Genomic DNA, 17,612 nt, shown 5'->3' on the forward strand with positions numbered 1-17,612 from the left:
ATACAAGGTTATTTTCGTCACCTTATTTGACAGATGGGACAGTCTTTAGACCTGTCTCAACTTTGCTTCCAGCAAAGGGGCAGTGCCTCCTCCCCTACCTGAAGTCTCGTGTGGTCTTTATGGGCGCCTGAACCACACCTGATTTTTTCCCAAGTCATAGCCCAAATTGGGACTGCTTTAAATATGGGAAGCAACAAGGAATTGATAAAAACAATAAACCCCGAGGAGGTCCATTATCAGTTTGGCTAGCAGACTCTCCACTGAGAAAGAAAGTGCATCAAAGAAAGTACAGCCAGCCCCAAATATGTAATAACAAAGGAACTGCTGATGTCCCAGCAATTGGCTGCTACAGGGGTTGGAGACTTCACCTAGGTCCTGATTTTTTTAGACAGGGTTTTCTCAGGCCAACTTCTCCTTGGAAGCTAGTAACCTTCGACCAGTTAGATAAGAGCCCCTAACAGACACTTAAAGAACTAAGGAAGCTCCAGATACAAAATAGGGAAGAGGTTGTAGCTCCATAGAGGGAGGCCAGTCTGCTGCTCTTTCTGCAGTTTGTGGCACACAGACGCTCAAGCATTGTCTGGGGTTGGAGTAGGATTCATTATTTGCGCCCTAGTTACACATATATTCCAAAAACTGTCCTAAAAATATTTTTTAAATATCTACACTTTGTGAAAGACACTCCTTAAAAAAGCTTACACTCTGGGCAGGGAGAGAGAATAGTGTAAACATTGACAGTATAAAATATCAGGCCAGGAGTGGTGGCTCATGCCTGTAATCCCAGTGTTTTGGGAGGCTGAGGTGGAGGATTGCTTGAGCCCAGGAGTTCAAGGTTACAATGAGCCGTGATCTCAACCTGGGCAACAGAGCAAGATCCTGTCTCAAAAAAAAAAAAAAAAAAAAATCAGCACTAGTATTTTATTACATGGAAAAATATCAATACTAGAAATTCATGATACAGCACATGCTTCATAATAAAAGAATTAAACAATGTAATTCAAGTTCAAGAAAAGAAGAGATCACTTCTAGCTAGAGCAGCCAGAGAAAACTTCTAAAACATAAGGAAAAATGAGTATTGTGCATGGATAACTAGGATCTGAGCTCTGTGTTGAGTAGATCAATAGGCAGAAAAATGCAAAAAGTAATCATAATATTTGGAACTTGCTCACAGTTAATAAAGCACTTTTTTTTTTTTTGGAGACAGAGTCTCACTCTGTCGCCAGGCTGGAGTGCAGTGGTGTGATCTCTGCCCACCTCCCGGGATCAAGCGATTCTCCTGCCTCAGCCTCCCGAGTAGTTGGGATTACAGGTGTGCGCCACCACACCCAGCTAATTTTTGTATTTTTAGTAGAGATGGGGTTTCACCATGTTGGCCAGGATGGTTTCAATCTCTTGAACTCATGATTCACCCACCTCGGCCTCCCGAAGTGCTGGGATTACAGGCGTGAGCCACTGTGCCCGGCCAATAAAGCACATTCAGAGTTATATTCATTTTATTTCACAACCCACTGTGATATGGACAGGGAAGCCAAGACTATATCTTTATTTTACAGATGTGGAAACTGAGGCTGTGTAAACTGGAGTCATTTAAGCTAAGTGATAGATTGAAATGGAGCTCTAAATCCCTGTCTTCTGACTTATAATCTAATACTTTACATTCAAATAATTTGATAGGTAGATTGAAAGGGGCAGAAGCACAGAAGTGGCAGAGAGAAGGTATTTGGGATGGGCCCCCTTTTATGCCTGGAACATAGAAGCTGCTTGATAGATGGCTGTCTAATTAATTAATGAAGTAACTTAAGCCCCATCTTGGGATAAATTTGCTGGGTACTGAACAATATTGTTAGCTGCAGTTGCAAGCAGGGAGGATATTCAGCTGGGGCACTACAGGGTGGCTGGCATTGGTTGTTTATGGCGCCATTGGTTCTGATTGGTTGGTACCTGTATTATACAGATAAATCATTTTAATATTGTCTCTGGTAAATATTGAGTGTCTCAGGTATTGCCTGATTTTTACCTATGGGGTGATCTTCTCACTTAGATTGAGAACAATTAGGCTATTGAAGTGTATTAATTTGCTAGGACATAAAAAACACTACAGATAGCATAAACGACAAACATTTATTTTCTCACAGCTCTGGAGTCTGGAAGCCCAAGATCAAGATATTGGCAGGTTTGCTTTCTCCTGAGGCTTCTCTCCTTAGCTTACAGATGGCCACCTTCTCATTGTGGCATAAATGGCCTTTTCTCTGCACACATTTTTGCTTTCTCTTCCTCTTTCTCTTCTTTTTCCATGCTTTTAGAGACAGGGTCTCACTCTGTCACCCAGGCAGGAGTGCAGTGGTGCAGTCATAGTCTATGGCGGCCTTGAACCCCTGGGTGCAAGCAATCCTGCCACCTCAGTCTCCCAAGTAGCTGGGATGACAGGTGCATGCCATCATGCCTGGCTAATATTTTTATTTTTTGTAGAGACAGGGTCTCACTATATTGCCCAGGCTGGTCATTGGTCTCTAACTCCTGGGCTCAAGTGATCCTCTTGCCTTGGTGTCCAAATGCTGGGATTACAGGTGAGCACCACCCTGTCTGGCCTCTCTTCTTATGAGAACAACAGTCTTATTGGATTGTGGCCCCACCATTATGACCTCATTTAAACTTAATTACCTTTTTAAGGGACTTATCTCCAAATATAGTCACAATGGGGGTTAGATCGTCAACATAAGAATTTGGGGGAACACACTTCAGTGTGTTATATAATAGAATATAAAGACACTGTGAAGATTTCAAAGCATTTTTTTCTTCAGATTTCCAACAAAGTGATAACTAGTACAGTGTGTACATGGCCAGAGGATGGGGTGGAAAACATCTGCTTGGCTTCTATGATCCAAAGTGTCCCAATCTGATTTCTTTTTTTTTTTTTCACATATTCCACATGCCCTATTTCTTTTTTCCTCTTTCCTGAAGTGGTAATTTACCACCTGTGTGAAAACAACACAATCCCTTACTGCATTTCAAAGGCACAGAAAGTTTCTGGTAATGTGCAGAGTGAGTTAACTAAGATGAGGGGTAGTTTGCCGGGGGTTGGATGGGATTGGGTAGGGTGTGACCTGGTTTTAAAGAATTAATTTACGTTAATTACATTGGGACTTTGCTCCCTTGTGCTCCTTGCTCTTCCTGGGCCTCAGTTCTTTGCTCTTTCTTTTAGGGAATTCTTGGCTTCCCTTTCTAGGAGCCAAGGTCTTTGGAATAGAGGGTGGTAAGCCAGTCCTTTATCTCTGCTCTGTTCTTCTTGCCACTGAGTGAGGCACAGATGGAAGTCTCACTCTTAGAAAAGAGAAATAAAAGTGATCCCTATAACAGAAAGAAAAGGGCTGGATGTGGTGGTTCATGCCCATAATCCCAGTACTTTGGGAGGCTGAGGTGGGAGGATCACTTGAGCCCAGGAGTTTGAGACCAGCCTGGGCAACGTGAAGATATCCCGTCTCTAAAAAAATAAAAATAAAAAATAGGCAAATGCGGTGGTGCGTGCCTGTAGTCCTAGCTACTTGGGAGGCAGAGGAAAGAGGATCGCTTGAGCCTAGGAGATTGAGGCTGCAGTGAGCTGAGATTGAGCCACTACACTCCAGCCTGGGTGGCAGAGCAAGACCCTATCTAAAAACAAACAAACAAACAACAACAACAAAAAAAAACAGGGAAAAACCCTAAAATGTTTTAATTTCAGTAATTGGAGAAAATGGAAGGCCAAAGATTATGGTGATAAGGGGAGTAGATATTTTATTTTATTTTTTGAGATAGGGTCTCACCCTGTCACTCAGACTGGAGTACATTGGCGCCATCACGGGTCACTGCAGCCTTGACTTCCTGGGCTCAGGTGATTCTCCTGCTTCAGCCTCCCTAGTAGCTGGGACCACAGATGCCACCACACCTGGCTAATTTTTGTATTTTTTGTAGAGATGGGACTTCACCATGTTGCTCAGGCTGGTCTCAAACTCCTGGGCTCAAGTAATCCTCCTGTCTTGGCCTCCCAAAGTGCTGGGATTACAGGTCTGAGGCACTGTGCCTGGCCAGGGGTAGATATTTTTAAAACCACATATTTAGCTTGTGATCTAGAGAGAATGAGAGATCTCAGTTGAGAGGGAAGGAATAAAATACGTTCCACAAGGCAATACTGAGTGACTTAGAACCTATTCCTGCCACTTTTTTTAGTTTCCTTGATCTTAAGGGTGGAGGGTAAGTGTGTTACTAAGTATGTTCCTGGACAAGGAGTCCCTCTGAAGATAGAAGTGATGAGAAGATAGAAGAAAGTGTAATAAGGCATTAATGAACTCTAATCACCCTAAGATTTAAGATTGTCTGGTTCCTGTCTATAGGAATGCTACAGGAACTCTTTTACCCTAAAAGTAAATAATAAAGCACAGTTCCAGTTTCTTTTATGTGGATACAAGGTAGCAGTGACTAGAAAAGATAAGAGCAGTGCTGTGCTCTAGCATAAAAATGTAATTATGCTATGCAATATGGTGGCCACCAACCACATGTGGCTATCGTGAAGTTACAATGTAATTAGTATGATTAGGTAACTGAATTATTTTTATTATACTTCATCTTAATTAATTTTATTACTTTTAAATAGCCACACACGGCTAGTGCCTTCTGTTTTGAACAGTGTGGGATTCATTGGTATTGATAGGCTGGATATACTTCTAGTTTTTATTTTGATTCAATTTATGGTTAGGTGAGTCTAGAAAGATCAAAAGAGAAAGAGACAATGGAGATTAATAATAATAGCCAGCATTTAATGTGTGCTTATTATATAGCCAGGCATTTACCTAAACATGTAAAAGGTATTCTGTATTATCGTTACAAAAATAGTACGATTATTGCTATTTTACAGATGAAAAAATTGAGGCATAATAAGAATTTTACTTGCCTAGAATCACACAACGAGTAAATAAGGGGTGAAGATGGCATTCATACACAGGTAGTTTTATTAGAGCCCATTCATTTACACTACATAGATTCAGGAATGAGGTGGCATGGAGTGACTGGGGCCATGGTTCCCAAACTCTGTGCCAAAGTACAAGCTCACAAGGGTTCTGTGGAATATTTTTAATTTTCAAAGGAAACACAGCAATATTTTATATTTCTTAAACACTGTGTGACCTATTAACTTGAGGTGATTCACAGTTGGAACATTAGATTGTGCTACATTCCTTTTGATGACAATATATCTGGCCGGGTGTGGTAGCTCATGCCTATACTTTCAGCACTTTGAGAGGCCGAGGTGGGCAGATCAATTGAGGTCAGGAGTTCAAGACCAGCTTGGCCAATATGGCAAAACCCCGTCTCTACTAAAAATACAAAAATTAGCCAGGCGTGGTGGCAGGCGCCTGTAATCCCAGCTACTCGGGAAGCTGAGGCAAAAGAATGGCTCAAACCCAGGAGACAGAGATTGCAGTGAGGCAAGATCGTGCCACTGTACTCCACCCTGGGTGACAGAGTGAGACCCTGTCTCAAAAAAAATATATATATATATAAAGACAACGTATCTTTAAAAAAGATGGTTTTAGAAGGTCCCTCTGATAAAAATTAAGTACCAAGTAAAAAAAAAAAAGTACTGTGTAAAAATCAGCATGGAACAGAAAATGAGGGTGGCAGCATTGGATTCCTACATGTGAGAAGTTGAGTAGTGCCAAACAGATGTACATATCCCATAAGTAACTATTTGTGGTTATTTAAGAACAAAATATTTTTTTTCAATTTGTGTGCATTGTTATTTTCAAAGTGCTAGTAAGTTCTCAGGAACCAGCTACTCACTCTGTTGCCCAGGCTGGAGTGCAATGGTGTGATCTCAGCTCACTGCAACCTCCACCTCCCGGGTTCACACCATTCTCCCTGCCTCAGCCTCCCAAGTAGCTGGGATTACAGGCGCCTGCCACCACCCCCAGCTAATTTTTTGTATTTTTAGTAGAGATGGGGTTTTGCCTTGTTGGCCAGGCTGACCTCAGGTGATCCACCCACCTCGGCCTCCCAAAGTGCTGGGATTACCGGCGTGAACCACCGCGCCTGGCCTCTCTCTTTCTCTATATATACACACACATTTTTTAAATAAAAAGATAAAATCTGTAAATTTTTTTAATTTACAGATATTGTTTTTATTCTTGTGTCCCTAGCACTAGAACAGTACTGGTGCATAGACGATGCTCAATAAATATTTGTTAAATGAGTGAGAAAAACAGAGTTGGAAATTAGTGGCTGGCCACGGAGGTGGGTAAAATGGCAAGCGGAAAAGATTAGAGTCTGGAGGAGGGAAGAAGTGGAGGATCCAATAGCTAAGCAAGGGCCATTGATTTGTGATTTGATGTAAGGTTGGTTAATTTGTAAATGTGGGGAGAAGAAATAGTTGTATTCTACCAAAGACACGCTATTTATGTTATATTCTGGTACCCGTGTATTCTGATAACAGAATTTTCATCGTGGGAGGAGTCCTCTAGTTACCTGAATTGCTTGGATCAATATTGCGCAGATCAAGGGATTATCTGTGTCCCTATCCAGCAAATCCATCCTCATCGTTTCTGTCGGCATCTAGGACCCCGGAATTCTTGCCTGAGAACTTTTTCTTCTCCCGGCCTGGGCCTGGATGTGCTCTCCTAAACCCTGTATCCTCCAAGTTAGCACTGTTGCCGGGGGCGACCCAGCTTCCCTTGTCCAGGGAGCAACTCAGACACAGGCTCGCTTCATTTTTATTCTGGGGTTGTACAATCTAAGGTATGAAATTTTTCCTTTTTGAATCTCTCACGGTTTGCTATTGACACAGCTGGAATGAGGTTGCAAGGAGAGGGCTGGGGGCTCTCCTCCCTACTTCTAGCCCTATTTCCGCATAGGCCTTCTTGCTGGGAACTCCTGCTCTGCGGACTGGAATGGGTACGGAGATGAAATGCTGGGTGCGCTCCGGCTCCCCGCGCCCGCCCCGGGGGAGAAGGTTTAGGGCTGGGAAGAACTCTGATTAGGTTTACAGCCCAGGTTCAGCCGATTGAATTAGGGTGTGTCACCATGGAGACAGGGCCGGCCCGCGTGCTCGCTTGCCATTGGCTGGGGACTCCAGGGCTGGGGATATAAGCCAGAGCCTAGAACAGTCAGCGAACTGTGCGGATCAGACCCGGCAGCCTTGCTCTGTTCAGCATAGCATAGCGGAGCGGATCCGAGCGGATCGGAGCGGATCGGAGCGGATCGGAGCACACCGGAGCAGACTCATCGAGAGGGCGTCTGCGAGACCATGGAGAACGGGTGAGGAGGACACCAGGCCCGCAGGACCCTTGGGGAGGGGCAGGTGCTGTGAGACCCGGGAACCTGGCACACTGGGCCCAGAGGGAGCCGGGGGAGGGAGCGAGCGCCCAGGGGATGCAGAGAGGCCTGGCACGGAGCCTAGTGTCGCGGGCAAGGCGGCAGAGTCATGCGGCAGCCAGCGCGGGCAGGGACGCACGCGGGAATCGAGCTGGGGTGGCGCCATCGGAGCAGGAAGGGGACAGGTTGGTGCTGTCTAAGCTACTCCGTAAAAGCAGCCGTTGTGTGTCTCCGTGTGTGTGTTAGGGGAACAAGTGGAGCGTGAGTATATATATCTATATATCCCTCACTCCATACCAGGAGGAGGTCTCCTCACTCCTTGCGCTCTTCAGAAATTCCCGTGCTAGGGTCTGGGTAAAGCTGCGAGGTACTTTCCGTGCTCAAATTCGGAGTTCCTCCTTTAGAGGCAAGATTGCTCACCTCCTTTGCCAGTTGCACTCCTCCCTTCCTTCCAGACTGGAAGTGTGATTAACTCGGTGGGAACGGACTCCTAAGTGGAGAAGGAAATTAATCACCGAACTGAGCAACAGTCCTCTGCTCACTTCCCCCACCCCACGCCTTTGAAAACTCTTCTCTCTGCTTAGGTCCTGGATATCCCAGTCCAAGTCACCTGCATTAGGCGTCACAGTTGCTTTTGGATGCCCAGGGAGCCAGGGTGTTCTTGCGGGGACTGATAGCCAATGAGGAAGTGCTATGAGATGTAGCTAGACATGCCATGTGGCGGCAGCTTCACACATTCATTTCCTTTGCACCTTTTGGGGATGCCATTTGATTAACATTTTACCAACTTAATTGCTTCTCTCCATTGTCCTGTGGCTCTGTGGACCAGCCCCCAACCTACCTGATCCCACTGCTTCCCTGAGGGCAGCCTGGTGTATTGTGCAATCATGTCTGGTTTCCCGGGCTCTGCTTTGGAAGTAAAAAATTTCCTGCGGAAGCTTGTTATGTTCAGCTCTGTCACACCTCATTGCCACCTCTGAAGGCAACCTTTGGCCTTCCCAGATGGATGTGAGAGAACTGGACTTGGAACTGGGAGAAAAGTAACACGGGTTGATTCTTGCTAGTGTAGGGGTTCTGGGTAAGTGTCCTTAGGTTTCTGAAGAGCAAAGATCCTCGGTGGGGAGAAAGGAGACTGGGAGGAGGCAGGGAGGGGGAAGGACAGGAAGAAGACCACCGGCAGGTGGAAGGCAGGAGAAAGGTTCAAATACTTTGTGTAACAGAGCCATAGGTCTTTGGAGGTTGTTAGCAAGTATTCAATTCATTTTCAGATTGAGCCTATAAGGTAGATGGGGCCAATTTACATCCCTTGTTTATACCTGAGAAAATAATTTAAAGCACAAATTACATGCCTAAAAAGACAATATTGGGACTAGAATCTAGGTCGAATTCTGCTTCCCTCCAGACCAGCAATTCCTAAACCTGGTTTTATTTTATTTTATTTTATTTTATTTTTATTTATTTATTTATTTTGGAGTCGGAGTCTCGCTCTGTCGCCCAGGCTGGAGTGCAGTGGAGCAATCTTGGCTCACTGCAACCTCTGCCTCCCGGGTTCACACCATTCTCCTGCCTCAGCCTCCCGTGTAGCTGGGACTACAGGCGCCCGCCACCACACCCGGCTAATTTTTTTTTTTTTTTTTTTTGGTATTTTTAGTAGAGACGGGGTTTCATCATGTTAGCCAGGATGGTCTCGATCTCCTGACCTCGTGATCCACCCACCTCAGCCTCCCAAAGTGCTTGGATTACAGGCATGAGCCACCGCGCCCAGCCCCTAAACCTGGTTTTAAAATCAAAATTACATGGGCTTCAGAATCTGTTTTTTTGTTTGTTTTTTGTTTGTTTTTTATATAGGGTCTCACTCCGTCACCAGGCTGGAGTGCCAGAATCTGTTTTTCTAGCAAGATTCTGCTGAGAATTTGTGTAATCAGTCCTGGTTTAACCTTTGACAATCAGTACTGTGGACTGGGTCTGCTTTTTTGTACAGCAGTTTATCTAGTTTTTTATCTGGAATTAACCCCCTTGTGATCCAGGGAGCTAAGACTGGCACGTAGACCTCTACCAGGGGTGTTCCCATTGTGTTTTATTGGTTAAAACAAAAAAGAAATGTAGCCCTTAAGTCTTTGGCTGAGGAAGGAACTGGAGGGATGAGGGTTCAAAAGGAAATTTGAGTTTATCTCTGCCTTCATAGTAGTTGGTCTTAATTACATTTTGAATGTCTTTGGGGAATAGGTAAGGTAACAAGGGGGATTTTACTAGGGGGGCACCACCCTCAGGAAGGGCTTAATTCCATTTTGAGTACTCTTCTTTTGCTCCCTCCTGGCCAAGCCCTTTTACCCTCCCTAATTTGATTATTTCATTGCACTTCCCTGTAGACTCTGGTCCCTTCCTCTCTAAACCTTTGTCATAAGGATAAGTATGCAGCTTGCCAGTGTTCAGTAGATCCAACACTGGAGTTGGGTCTGTTAGTAGAAACAGGCTTTATTAACTTTTGCCAGGCTCTAGAATGGAGGGAGTTTCATATCGGACTTGTAGCCGGCTTGATTCAGAAAGAAGGGTGGCTGAGTAGATGGGTGAGCATAGTATGGCCTCTCCCTCTGTGCCAGCTTCTCTGTCCCTGCTGCCTCAGTATACCTGCCAGCCTTTTTGCACTGAAGGTCATTTGTCTGTGATGCCTTTGGAATGGGAGCAGAATTCACCTTGATATTTTTTTCTCCTAGATACACATATGAAGATTACAAGAACACTGCAGAATGGCTTCTGTCTCACACTAAGCACCGACCTCAAGTTGCAATAATCTGTGGTTCTGGATTAGGAGGTCTGACTGATAAATTAACTCAGGCCCAGATCTTTGACTACAGTGAAATCCCCAACTTTCCCCGAAGTACAGGTACTGGCAAGCAAAAGTGGGGAATGGGACTGAGGGATGTTGTTGGGATTCTGTGGAACACAACCAAGGAGGCCGATGTTTCTACTCCTTGACCTAGCATTTCACTGAAGACAAATGTAAGAGAGGAGAAAAGCCCACCATGAGTCAGAATGACTTTAGGAGATTCCTCTAGCAGACATCCCATAAGAGACAGGGCAAGTGTGTGTCAGTGGACTGAGGCTAAGACTCAGAAGAGGGCCAGGTGACAGGGGCCAAGTAAAGGGCAAGAGTTGTTTATTTGGTTTACTTAATTTCTCAAATAACTAACTTCTATTGGTTTATTTATTAGTTTTTAAGATTTCTATCTATCTTCTTTTCCCTGGAGAGTTAAGAATTTGTTTTTAAGACCTGTCAGCAGGAAAAGACCTTTAATAGCTATTTTTTTTAAACTCTTTGACACAAGACTGGGAGAGAGAGGGGAAAGGTGAGGGAAATACTAACAGAGGGTGTATGAAGGGCATACTTCTCTAAGGGAGATAGTAGTGACGCTGGCTCCACTGGCCACTCCTGCCCCCAGTGAGAAGGGCACTGCATTAAATGATAAGTGGGTTAGTTTTTTTAAGCTTATCAACATGTTTATTTTTTATACTCCACTTGGGTTTCCTGCGTCAACTTTATTACTGTTTTTGGTTTTTTTTTTTTTGGCGTAAGCTCTTCTATCTTTGAGAATTTCTCAGCTCTTCCTCTTGGTGCTGGTCCCTCTCCCATTCCCTAAGATATAGGTTGGCCATCTATTAGAAGAGACTGCCAGATAAGAGAAATGGTAATAATGGCTGTTATGTCTGTGGGGAGTTATCTTTGCATTCCCATGCACCCCCTACATGGGCATGTGTTCCTATAGGACTGTTCTGTGGGTCATAAGGAGAGAGACTTGCATGCGTTCAAATTCTTTTCCCCTTGTTCAGTAGCCTCTTCTTTAAGAAGCCAGAGTAAGTATACTATGAGCTTGCTTGCTGGACTGAGGAGGCAGGTAATTAAGTTAGGGCAATATATAAGAATACATGTTTTGAGAACTTTGAAAAATTTGAAGAGGTCTATAATTACTGCATTCACTGTACTCACTTTATTTTGAAACAGAGTCTTGCTCTGTCACCCAGGCTCGAGTGCAGTGTTATGATCTCAGCTCACTGCAACCTCCACCTCCCAAGTTCAAGTGATTCTCCCACCTCAGCCTCCCGAGTAGCTGGGATTACAGGCGTGCGCCACCACACCTGGCTAATTTTTGTATTTTTAGTAGAGATGAGGGTTCACCATGTTGGCCAGGGTGGTCTTGAACTCCTGACCTCTTGATCCACCTGTCTTGGGCTCCCAAAGTGCTGGGACTACAGGCGTGAGGCATCGCACCTGGCCTATTTTTTATTTTAATTTTTATAGATTTACAGGGGTACAATGCAGTTTTGTTGTATGGATATACTGCACGGCGGTGAAGTCTGTGCTTTAGTGTAACCATCACCTGAGCAGTGAACATTGTACTCATTAGGTAATTTCCCATCCCTCATCCCCATCCCACTTTCTCACCTTTCCGAGTCCCCAATGTCTATTATTTCACTCTGTAGGTCCATATGTACACATTTGGTTCCCACTTATAAGTGAGAACATGTGGTATTTAATCTTCCATTTCTGAGTATCTACTTTTTTTTTCTCACTTTTTACTCTCTGGCAGTATGGCTTGTATTATCTTGAAATTTCTTTAAAAAGCCCTTCCTTCTTTGTGTGTTCATGCTGAACATCCTTACCCCATATCTCTAATCTCGGGTTGTATTTGTATAATTATGAGTAATGCCTGGCTCTCCCACCAGACTTAAACTTTCTGAAAGCACAGATAATAATGAGTCTTTTACTTAATTACATCCTAACATTTTGAGCAGAGCGAGTAACTCACAGCAGGTGCTCAATGGATATGTGTTGCATGAAAATATAATCCCATTCATTTCTCTTTCTTTTTTGTATACAGTACCAGGTCATGCTGGCCGACTGGTGTTTGGGTTCCTGAATGGCAGAGCCTGTGTGATGATGCAGGGCAGGTTCCACATGTATGAAGGGTACTCACTCTGGAAGGTAAGTCAGGGGGATAGGCCTGGTTGGATCTGGAAGAGGCAGGAGAGAACTGTCTAGCCTCTTTCGCTACCTAGCTGTCTGGACTAGGTGGATTTTTGGTCCTCTCCTTCCTTTTCTTTCACGATGTATGTCATGCATTTCAGTGTAGCTGAATTAATGAAATTTTGTAAATTTTTTTCTGATCTTTTGCTTCGAAGGTGACATTCCCAGTGAGGGTTTTCCACCTTCTGGGTGTGGACACCCTGGTGGTCACCAATGCAGCAGGAGGGCTGAACCCCAAGTTTGAGGTTGGAGATATCATGCTGATCCGTGACCATATCAACCTACCTGGTTTCAGTGGTCAGAACCCTCTCAGAGGGCCCAATGATGAAAGGTATGTATGTTACTCCGTTTTTTTTTGATGGGTAGGATTTAAAGACTTCTAGGAGCTGTGGGAGAATTTTTTAAATTCCGTTTATGTGAGATAATTCAACCTGTGTCCTAGGTTTGGAGTTCGTTTCCCTGCCATGTCTGATGCCTACGACCGGACTATGAGGCAGAGGGCTCTCAGTACCTGGAAACAAATGGGGGAGCAACGTGAGCTACAGGAAGGCACCTATGTGATGATAGCAGGCCCCAGCTTTGAGACTGTGGCAGAATGTCGTGCGCTGCAGAAGCTGGGAGCAGACGCTGTTGGTAAGAAGGGGAATTTGGTTGGAGGCTTGAAGAGGGAGGGATTTAGCACAATGGGAAGGGGAAGGAGTAGGAAATAACAGGCCTCATTGGACTGAGAGGATCTGATTTCAGGGAAGGGTGAATTAAACTGACTTATTGAAATACAAACTGGTGAGATTTGGTGTAGCATCAAATCTCCCTACGAAGCACCAAGGGGTTAACAGCTGCAGTGCTAATGAATGATCTATCCATGATTTGATGACTGTTTTTTGAGACGGTGTCTCGCTCTGTTGCCCAGGCTGGAGTGCAGTGGCATGATCTCGGCTCACTGCAACCTCTGCCTCCCGGGTTCAAGCAATTCTCATGCCTCAGCCTCCCGAGTAGCTGGGATTACAGACGTGTGCCACCACGCCCGGTTAATTTTTGTATTTTTAGTAGAGACAAGGTTTCACCATGTTGGCCAGGCTGGTCCTTGAACTTGCGACCTCAGGTGATCCCCCCATCTCGGCCTCCTAAAGTGCTGGCATTACAGGCGCGACCCACTGTGCCTGGCCAATTTGATGACTGTTTCTAAGAATTCTAAAAAATTCACTATAGCCACCTTCTGTACCTCTAGCTGGAAGATGGAACTCTATTATTAGGATTGACTTCAAAATTGCCACAAATATAGAAATGAAGCATTGTATTGGTAATTTTAAGTAATGTGTATTTATTTCAGGCAATATAGAAGAACATACCTCAACAGTAATTTAGCTGCTTCTTTGGATTTGTTTTAGGTGGGGCCTTGCTCTGTTGCCAAGGTTGGAGTGCAGTGGCACCATCTCTAGCTCACTGCAGTTCTGACTGCCTGGGCTCAAACAATCTTCTCACCTAAGCCTCCTGAGTAACGGGGACCACAGGCATACACTACCACACCTGGCTAATTTTATTTATTTTTTGAGCCGAGGTCTCACTATGTTGCCCAGGCTGGTCTCAAACTCCTGGGCTCAAGACATCCTCCCGCCTTGGCCTCCCAATGTACTGGGATTACAGGTGTGAACCACTGCACCTGGCCATCTTTGGATGTTTTTTGAGATTTTTAATTCTTGTTGAAAGTGAGGCTAAAGGGCAAGGAAAAGAGTTATTTGAGGATCCTGACAGTTGGTTTCCATCTTTCTCACTATCAGGCATGAGTACAGTACCAGAAGTTATCGTTGCACGGCACTGTGGACTTCGAGTCTTTGGCTTCTCTCTCATCACTAACAAGGTCATCATGGATTACGAAAGCCTGGAGAAGGCCAACCATGAAGAAGTATTGGCAGCTGGCAAACAAGCTGCACAGAAATTGGAACAGTTTGTCTCCACTCTTATGGCCAGCATTCCACTCCCTGACAAAGCCAGTTGACCTGCCTTGGAGTGATCTGGCGTCTCCCACACAAGATCCAAGTAGCTGTTACCTTCTTTGGCCCCTTGCTGGAGTCATGTGCCTCTGTCCTTAGGTTGTAGCAGAAAGGAAAAGATTCCTGTCCTTCACCTTTCCCACTTTCTTCTACCAGACCCTTCTGGTGCCAGATCCTCTTCTCAAAGCTGGGATTACAGGTGTGAGCATAGTGAGACCTTGGCGCTACAAAATACAGCTGTTCTCACTCCTGTTCTTTCTTACACAAGAGCTGGAGCCTATGCCCTACCACACATCTGTGGAGATGCCCAGGATTTGACTTGGGCCTTAGAACTTTGCACAGTAGCCGCTACTAGCTTTTTGAGATAATACATTCCTGGGGGCTCAGTTCTGCCTTATCTAAATCACCAGAGACCAAACAAGGACTAACCCAATACCTCTTGGACTTTATTTAATGTCATAGTGTTGTCAGAATAAAGAGAAAGATGAAATAATTTCATTTTTTTGTGTAACTTGGTATGGGGCTGGGGCACAGACCAAGATTGGCATGAAAGGATGTGAGATCGCATGTCTTGTGTGACTATCCGCTTCTCAGACAAGTAGTTAGGAACTGAGATGAGATAGTATGCGAGTGCAGCAAAGGATGAAGAAGGGCAAAATGATGAAAGGTGAGGTGGGAAAGAGGTTATGAGATGGTAAGGAAAAGTTAACTTCCGGCACTTGATGGCGACTTCCGTCAGGCTGGCCCTGCCTCTCTCTCTTGCCTTCTGATTGTTTCATTTCCTGTTTATTTGATCATCTCTGAATTAGTTCACTGATTAGCCTCTTTCTTAGTTCCCAGTTCCTTACCAAAGCCCTAATTATATTTCCTCTTGTTTGCCTTTTCTCTCCTACTCTTCTCTAACATCTGCAACCACACTCTCTATTCACTCCATGCTGATGAGGCAGTGGCAAACACTTTTCTCTGCTGCCAGCCACTCCACTGTTGACTGGATTGCTGCCAGCCCCAGGCAAACCTGCGAAGTTGATTCATACTCTGCTTCTCTTTGAGTGTCTCCTTCTCTCCTTCCTCTTCCTTTCTGGGCTCCAGTCTTTCTCTTCACTTGTGCTTGGTCAGAACCTCCCTGTGATACTGCCTCCAGGCATTTCCCCCTTGTTGGCTCACCGCACTATTGTCTTTGCTTATCAACTTGCGTTCAGCTGGCTGGCATGTTTCAAAACCACACTGCCCTCCCAGGCCTGTGTGCCTTTTGAGAAAGACCAGTGCTGGATGAGCCTCCAGTAATGACAACATTTTAGTTGTTATTGGTATAATACGGAAGAGATATTTTGCACAGGCTGCTTTGGAGAACTTTCAAATTATCCTTTGTTTGGTAACTGACCCACTTAACTGCCCAACACAAAGAAAAAGCATCTTGGAGTGGCTCTGTCTCTTTTTTTTTTTTTTTTTTTTCATACAGGGTCTCACTCTGTCACCCAGGCTGCAGTGCAGTGGTGTAATCTCAGTTCACTGCAACCTCCGTCTCGTCTCTCAGGCTCAAGTGATCCTCTCACCTCAGCCTCCTGAGTAGCTGGGACCACAGGTGTATGCAACCACACCTGGCTAATTTTTGTATTTTTTGGTAGAAATGGGGTTTCATCATATTGCTGAGGCTGGTCTCGAACTCCTGGCTTCAAGCAATCCTCCTGCTTCAGCCTACCAAGGTGCTAGGATTACAGGAGTAAGCCATTGTGCCTGGCCTTGCCCTACAATCTTAAGATTCGTTTACAAAGCCACTGTTGTATAAAGTTTGTACAAAATGAATAAAAGTCACATGTGGGAGCTCAAAGGAGGGATTGATTGTGTACACCCAACAGTGAGAATTGGGTAGATTAGGGAAAGTTTTTTTTTCTTTTGCTTAAAGTGATGGATACTTAATATTAGGTAAAGTTTTATAGAAAACTTTGAGCCTAGTCTTGAAGGATGAAGCAGGGGAAGAGGATTTCACTTCAAGATGAGGCAACGCAGCGCTGCAAAAAGTACTAGGCATGTTCGTGAGTTGTTGTCACAACTGGTGGGACTAGATCAGGACATGGAAGGCTCCGGTGAGACAGGCAGAAAGGTAATTGGTTTGAGGAGGGCTGCATTTGGCACTTGGCTTTCCTACCCCCGATCTCCCTCTTGGTCAGACTGACCAGGAATCAGAATGGGGCCATCTGAAAAATATGTCCTAGAGATACTTGAGTGGAGTATTTAAGAGTGGAATATGTAAGCTTTTTAGACTTAGTAAGTAGATTTACTAAGTTCATATTTATTTATATGAAGACATAATGTCTTCAGTTTCTTTTTTAAAAATAGCTGTATTGAGATAAAATTTATGTACCATAGAATTCACCCATTTAAGGTGTGCAATTCAGTGGTCTTTAGTGTATTCACAAATAAGTGCAATTATTACCAGTTAATCTGAGATCATTTCGTCACTTCAAAGGGAAACCTTATCTGCTCCCCCATAGCCCCAGACAACCATTGATCTACCTTCTGTGTCTATAGATTTAACTATGTTGGAGTTTCACACAAATGGAATTGGACTTTTGTGGCTGGCTTCTTTCACTTAGCATAATGTTTTCAAGATTCATCCAAGTTGTAGCATGTATCAGTACTTAATTCTTTTTTGAGGCCAAATAATATTCTATTGCATGGATACACCACATTTTGTTTATCAAGTGTCTGATTTTAAAAAGCCAACCAGTCCAGCCAAAACTGAATGTATCAGTTTAGGATTGTAGGATACGAGCACAGAGTGAAGGGAAGTAGGTGTGGGAGGGCTTCCCAGAGAAAAGACATTCTTGAAAAAAACTGGTGATGATACCATTCATTTCTGGAGGGGCTTGCAGAATGCCTGCAAAATACATTGATTTTACTGAGTCTCATGGTAGGTGTCCAAACACATTGAAGTCATCAGGCTTGCTTTCTTGACCCTATCATGACCATCTTTATTAGCATCAATAACTATTCATTAATCATGTATTATGTAGAGAACATTGTCCTAAAAACCAAAATGTAAGTTGGTATAAGATTAAGTGTCTACAGTCTAGATGTGAGAGAAGATGTATGCATAAAAAGAAATAACTAGGCTGAGTTATTTGAGCCCTTTACAGCTGCTAAAGACTATTACTAGTCTCTTCATATGTTATATTGTCATTGTTTAGAATCAGCTTTTTCAACTGAACTGAGGAAGAGGGCCTAATTTTTTACAAAAGGAGTAGAGTAATGTGTGAAAA

The 17,612-nt window shown here is 44.1% G+C and overlaps 1 protein-coding gene across 1 annotated transcript; it reads left to right on the forward strand.

The window, feature by feature from the left end:
• Positions 1-7,110: 7,110 nt before the first annotated feature.
• PNP (purine nucleoside phosphorylase) lies at positions 7,111-14,845 on the forward strand. The gene is made up of 6 exons (XM_054449051.2): positions 7,111-7,281; positions 10,053-10,222; positions 12,216-12,319; positions 12,517-12,692; positions 12,804-12,994; positions 14,140-14,845. The coding sequence occupies exons 1-6, from the start codon at positions 7,271-7,273 to the stop codon at positions 14,355-14,357; spliced, it is 870 nt and encodes a 289-aa protein (XP_054305026.1). The 5' UTR covers positions 7,111-7,270; the 3' UTR covers positions 14,358-14,845.
• Positions 14,846-17,612: the final 2,767 nt, after the last annotated feature.

This window comes from Pongo pygmaeus, chromosome 15 (genome assembly GCF_028885625.2).
Source record: "Pongo pygmaeus isolate AG05252 chromosome 15, NHGRI_mPonPyg2-v2.0_pri, whole genome shotgun sequence".
Classification (NCBI taxonomy): Eukaryota; Metazoa; Chordata; class Mammalia; order Primates; family Hominidae; genus Pongo; species Pongo pygmaeus.

Bases quoted from the DNA above. Each gene is read 5' to 3' on its own strand.
- PNP (XM_054449051.2), top strand. The intron at 12,320-12,516 runs GTAAGTCAGGGG...TTTGCTTCGAAG, and splicing joins AAGGGTACTCACTCTGGAAG to GTGACATTCCCAGTGAGGGT. The intron at 12,693-12,803 runs GTATGTATGTTA...CCTGTGTCCTAG, and splicing joins AGAGGGCCCAATGATGAAAG to GTTTGGAGTTCGTTTCCCTG.